This window comes from Ixodes scapularis, unplaced genomic scaffold, assembly GCF_016920785.2.
Source record: "Ixodes scapularis isolate PalLabHiFi unplaced genomic scaffold, ASM1692078v2 PGA_scaffold2__306_contigs__length_199485367, whole genome shotgun sequence".
Taxonomy (NCBI): Eukaryota; Metazoa; Arthropoda; class Arachnida; order Ixodida; family Ixodidae; genus Ixodes; species Ixodes scapularis.
This window is the reverse complement of record NW_024609857.1, coordinates 14,905,576-14,911,886: the sequence shown is the minus strand read 5'-3', so window position 1 is coordinate 14,911,886 and position 6,311 is coordinate 14,905,576. Positions and strand designations below refer to the sequence as shown.

Sequence of the window (6,311 nt, the reverse complement as noted above, 5' to 3'; positions counted from 1 at the left end):
CGCCATATGTGAAACGAAATCGAAGCACACTAAAAATATCACACGCACCCCTGAACACCCGCAAATAGACTCTCATCTGCTTAACCTTTGGAACAAGCGACACAGACTAGTCCAAAAATGGAAGAAACGAAAAGGAAATCGTGGCCTTCGCAAGGCCATCCGAGAAATCACGCTAGAAGCTGAAGAATACGCGCAACAACTTTGTACTGAAAACTGGCTTGAAATGTGTGACCAGCTAAATGGTCAACTGCACACTCCTAAGGTTTGGAAAATTTTACGCACGCTTCTAGGACAGGGCTACACACGACACACAAAGGACAAAATTATGATGCACTCTGGCAAGACGCGAGAACAGACAGCAGAAGAAATTTACCGAACGTTCTATCCCATCGGCCCGAGTACAGAGCAACTTCCTAGCTATCCACCCGAATCACTCGACCAAATGGACACAGGCATTAACAGCAACTTTACGGTAGGTGAGCTACATGCGGCCCTATCTTCGCTCAAACGAAACACGGCTCCAGGCAAAGACGGTATTACTTACACTACCCTCCGTAACCTCCCACTTCCACAATTAGAACAGCTTCTTGAATATATAAACACCGCATGGGAATCTGGCACCCTTCCACAAGAATGGAAAGCGGCATTGATAATCCCAATCCCTAAACCCGGCAAGCCCCCCAACTCTATTACCAACTTTCGTCCGATATCCCTCACATCATGTGTAGGCAAATTAATGGAACGCATGGCCCTCAACCGTCTCAATTGGCACATAAAAAGTAGTGACGCTCTGCCCTACACAATGACAGGCTTCCGATCACACGTCAGCGCTCAGGACACCATGCTCCGAATCTCGGAGGACGTGTACCAAAATCTTAGCCTAGTCCAAACCCGAACAATCGCGGGTGTAGACATACTCAAAGCGTTCGATAACGTACCACATTCAGCCATCCTTACCAACCTTCTGACACTACAACCGGGCGCTCGCCTCTACATCTATATAAAAGCTTTCTTAACTGGTCGTTCTGTACAAATCCAAATCAATGGAGAGCTTTCGACACCTCGAGCACTAAATACCGGCGTCCCTCAAGGTTCCATTCTTTCCCCCACTCTCTTTAATATTGCCCTACTTCACCTACCTGCCCAGCTCAGTTCTATATCACACCTGCAACACAACATTTATGCAGATGACATTACAATCTGGTGTTGTAAAGGATCCCTTGGACAACAGGAACACACGATCCAGTCAGGTCTGAATGTCATTCAGAACCACCTGAGCAGTATTGGCCTCAAATGCTCTCCCACCAAATCTGAATTCATTGTAGTTACCAATCAAACAGGTCGTAAAGCAGAAGAGCAACGCGACAGCATCAAGCTCCACATTGACCACGCCCCTATTCCTCGCCGCTCTCACATCCGAATACTGGGATTCCTCCTACAGGACAATGGCAAGGCCCACGTATGGATGGACACGATTCTCCGGCAGCTCAATCAGATTTACCACATGCTAAGTAGAGTAACGCGCAGACAAAGAGGACTCAAGGAACAGGAGCTTCGCAGGATTATCGAGGCCCTTGTGTACTCCCGTGTACTGTACCAGTTTCCATATCTATCCATCACCAAGACTCAGCTCTCCAAATTGGAAGCAGCGCTCCGAAGATACACCAGACTAGCCCTGGGAGTACCACGATTTGCCGCAAATTTTCTAGTGGCCTCGACTGGTCTTTTTAACACACTTGAAGAACGTACCACTATTTGCCGCCAAGCACATATTGCAAGGCTTCAAACATCCCCCCAAGGCCGCAAGCTCCTCGAGCATCAAGGCTACGACACCACCACCTTGCCTCCTTTTCCACCACCCCCACCCCCACCGTGGGACTCCCTACCCCGCGTCACAGTCATGCCCATACCTCAGCATATGCATCCGGACAAACATGCTGCCCGACGCACACAACTAGTCCAACGGATAGACCGCGAGACACCAAGAGCGGATACCACATATTACTACACAGATGCCAGTCACAGTCCCAGCAGAAGCATAACGGCTGTAGTAGGGCCTGGCTATGAGCATATTAATGAACACATCAATGTCCCGACCGCATCCGCCGCGGAGACCCTAGCGGTTCTTGAAGCCATCACTCGACCTCACCATCCTACTCACCACATTTGCATTCGAACAGATAGCCAGGAAACATGCCGCAGTTTTCGTGACGGTGCGCTACCCGGACATATCCACAGCCTTTTGCAACGTCACCTTGACACGCATCCCTCCCTCCATGTTACCTTGCAGTGGATCCCCGGACATCAAGGCGTAGAGGAACACAACCGAGCTCATGAGCTCACCCGCGTTACGAATTTTCCGGGTCCTCCGTGCCTCTGGCCGTCCGACTATGACCCCAAGGAACACCGAAAACTCTTGCACAAGGAGCGTACATCCCTCTTAAGAGAACTACGGGCTAACACCGCCACAATTATCGCTCCCCCCCAATCCCTCTCGCGGGAGGACAGCGCCATTCTCCGCAGACTTCAGACCAATTCGGTCGTGACTCCCCTTTTTCGCCACTATATCCAGGGCCTTGCCGGACGCCCGAAATGCCCCAACTGCGGCGAATACCCCTCTCTAGAACACTGCCTGTGGCAATGCTCCTACATTCAACCTACCCTCCTATCCTCTCTTTCCTCCCTATCTCACAGTCTCCAACCTCACTCATGGACGGACTGGCTTAGTCCACCAACCGATGCCCATATTTTCCTGCCGGCGCTCATTCAGCACGTGAAAAACGTGTTGGGTGAGGACTGGTAGGTGACTAAATACAACTGAGCGCCGGACCTTGGCGTATAAATAGTTTTTTCTCTCTCTCTCGAGCCTTCGCTGCACGTGGTCCGAGCTGGTGTGCGCTGGCCCCCCAAAAAGTCAAATTTGTCATTAGTTGTTTATACAGCAGGAGCTTAGTCTGCCAGAACATGGCGACATTGTTACCCGCTGTTGGTAGGCAATTTAGCCTGCAGTACAACCGCTAGCCTGGAGTCTTTAACGTGCTCCACGCAGTAGTGATACACGACCGCACGCCGGTACGATGCTCATCCAGACCGAAATGGGCAGGGGTGGGGATTGCACCCGAGATACCTGGGTTCTGCAGCGCGAGCTTTCGCTCCACATGCTCCGAGCTGGTGTGCGCTAGCCCAGTCGACTACCAATCCTCCCTGCACTAGCCCACTCGGCCACCGGTTGCCCTTGCAACGCGTGTGATAGGAAAAAAAACCCGATAAAGTTAAGATTTGCGAGAAAGAGCACAGAATGTGTTTATGAGCTAGATTGTATGCAAAAATGTCACGCTCAGATGTGACGAAAAAGCGTTATACACAGATCAAGAAAGTAGATACAGCCCATAGTAGGCAAAGCATAACGTCTAAAGAGTAGGCGTTCAAAGTTAAATGTTCCTAATTAATCAAAACGTACCATAATTACGCGTAACGAACTCTAACAAGCGATATTTACCAAGCTGCTCAGTTGGAATCGGATCCCGTACCGAGAGATCCCCAGTTCGACATGAAAGAAATCGCTAACAGCTGAACGAGGTATGACTTGCAGGAGCCTGGAGTATCCTGGTGACCGCCGGCGCGTGCCTAAGACGACATTAGGCGCGGATTATAACGCCTCAAGGAATAGCGCAGCGGCCACATGACGTCACGACTTCGCGAAGCAGCTAACGAATGACGTAGCGGGCACGATATACCTTATGCCTAGGGTGTGCATTTTCCGGTTTTAACCGAAAAACACCGATAAACATCCGTCGGTGACGAAAATATAAAATCGGTTAAAACCGAAAAACACCGGTGGTTGGATATTTTCGCCCTGGTTAAAACCGAAAAACACCGCTCGTTGCTAGTGGCGAAATCCCTTCCCCGTAGAGGTTCGTCAAACGTGTTATCTCGTGGATCCTGCATTCTTCCAGTGTTTATACATGGCTTGCAGGTGGCGTCAGTCCGCCCTCCTTTCTGGGGGTCAAAAGCGTCTAGTGAACGCAGTGGAAGCTAAGCTTTCATACGCCTTTCCCCTATTGTGTCTCCCATGGCCCCCTTTTGTGGAAAAAATAACGCAGTAGAGGGTAGGCTCTCACGTGCCTTTTCCTCATTGTGTCTGGCCAAGTGATGTCGGTGCAAGCCATGTATTGAGAGGTTGCTGTGGTTCCTGGAAGACACTAACAACGTCTGTGTCGTACAGGAGCGTGCGTTTTCATAATTGCGGGTTGCGAACCGCAAGGAACGTGCTGCCATGACGGCAGCACGTTCCTTACGTGTAGATGCAAGCATCTACAGGCAAGGCATGTATGCTTGCATATACTATAATGCTTTCATCTACTAGACCAAGTGTGAGAAATAGTTGCTACCTAGAGAAGAAGTGTATGAACTATGTGAATAAAATTGGAACCCTCTGTCTGTGATCAATCGCTTTTTTTCACCGATAATCACCGATTTTAGCCTCGCCGTGAGACGTTCTACCGAAATACACCGGTGTTTCGAAAATAAATAAACACCGAAAAACATCCGCCGATTTTTCTCACAAATAAACACCGGAAAGTACACACCCTACTTATGCCCCTGAATAAGAAAGGCTGCGGCATGTTCCCTTCCTCCTCCTCTGTTGTGCACGCCTTTTACCTTTACGTTTTGCTCTTTTACATTGGCGCGTCGATGGTAGCCCCGCCTGCTCCGCTTTAAAGTAGCGGACGGCTTTTAGTCAGATGGCAGTCAAAGGGCTAAGAGACACGCAAACGCGTTCACAAAGACTAAAAGCGCAATGTCAACGTGTACATACCTTCTGCGTCAATCGGATGAGCCACGAAGAATATGCTCAAAGAAAGGCAATGTAAGCCGTGACGTACCGCTCTCGGCGTTACGTGGTTGATGACAGGGCTATCTATACGGACCGCAAGTTCGTCTGCTTTTTGAGCAGGTGTTTGCAGTGACATCAAAATGCCGCGCTTTCATTGCCTCTGATTGGAAGGATAGTGGGTAGACCTCCATACTAGCTGCATGGCTAGCTCCCTTGAGTTCTGCCCACTATTCCTCCAATCGGAGCCAAGCATAGCTCGGTGTTCTAACGTCACCGCAACCCCCTGCGTCATGAAGCAGACGACCTTGCGCTCCGCATTGCGTCCGATGCACTGTGACAGCGTAGGCATTCCACCTCCCTCCCTCTCCCCTACGCAGGTCCTTCGATCTTCCTTCTTTTGCTGTTTCGCTCTTGTTTCCCTCCTATCTCAACCAATGCCGGCGCGCGTTTGGCCGTCGCGTTATCGCGCGTTCCCTTGGCGTTATCAACGTTTCCCCTTTGATTTGCGCGCTCCTCCTTGCGTGCCAATGCGCTTAAGACGCGTCTTGGAACGCTCGCTCACCGTACGAAGGGGCTTTAGACATACCTTTTCCCCAGCGATAACTTTAGTTACCGCGGAGGTCTCCAAGCGATCCAAGTAATACACCCTACAAGAGATAGTTTAAAGACGGTGTCAACGCCTGTTTATTTTTTATTTTTTTTGTGTGATGGCCATGTCAGATTGGTCATACAGAGACTTTCTGCAGGCTTGTTCCAGGCATACACATGTGTAAATCGAACGCGCTTGGAATATTCTCGAGGTGTGTCCGCAGATATTCCTCTCATCATGTCCATGACGAACACCGTGTCTTCTTTTTTTTAAATATTTATTTATTATGTACGAGCGATGCGACGGCGGAAACCTCGGACGAAGCAAAACTCCTAAAAAATTTACAATAAAGCACCTTCACGTATGTTCATCATCACACACTCCACGCCTGAATAAACCTAAACTTGTCTCAATACCTCAAATCGAAAGAATAAAACACGGAGGACAAGCACAGGGCAACCACGTTCTATCTCTCTTTCTATATCCCAGTTTGCCTTCCCCCCTATCACCCTATCTTAGTTGGGGTCTCTTTCAGGGTGAAATTTTCCTCCCAAAATAAACGTCGTTGTCTCAATAATTCTGATAAACTTGGACAGCACACGCGTGTGTCGTGTGCGGTACCCATTCCGAAACCACCCAAAAGCGCCCCGTATAACCCATAATAAAACCGAGGTCATACCGCTTTTATAGAGAGTATTCACTGGACGCCATATTTGTGGGTGCTGTTTAGAGCGCATGCTCAGAACGAGCTCACATCAATAGGCTGCTAAGACCGGCACTCTTGATGGTGCGGAATGCAGGGAGTATTCACTGGCGGCCATAGCTGTGTGCGCGAATGCTGAGCGCGTGCTGATGGCGAGCTTCCACAGTTCTTTCGCAACGTGC

The 6,311-nt window shown here is 49.6% G+C and overlaps 1 protein-coding gene across 1 annotated transcript; it reads left to right on the top strand.

The window, feature by feature from the left end:
• Positions 1-1,045: 1,045 nt before the first annotated feature.
• On the top strand, positions 1,046-2,803 carry LOC115311332 (the record flags this gene model as incomplete). The annotated part of the gene is made up of 1 exon (XM_040211046.1): positions 1,046-2,803. A coding segment is annotated over one exon (1,758 nt), but the record flags the coding sequence as incomplete, so codon positions are not given.
• Positions 2,804-6,311: the final 3,508 nt, after the last annotated feature.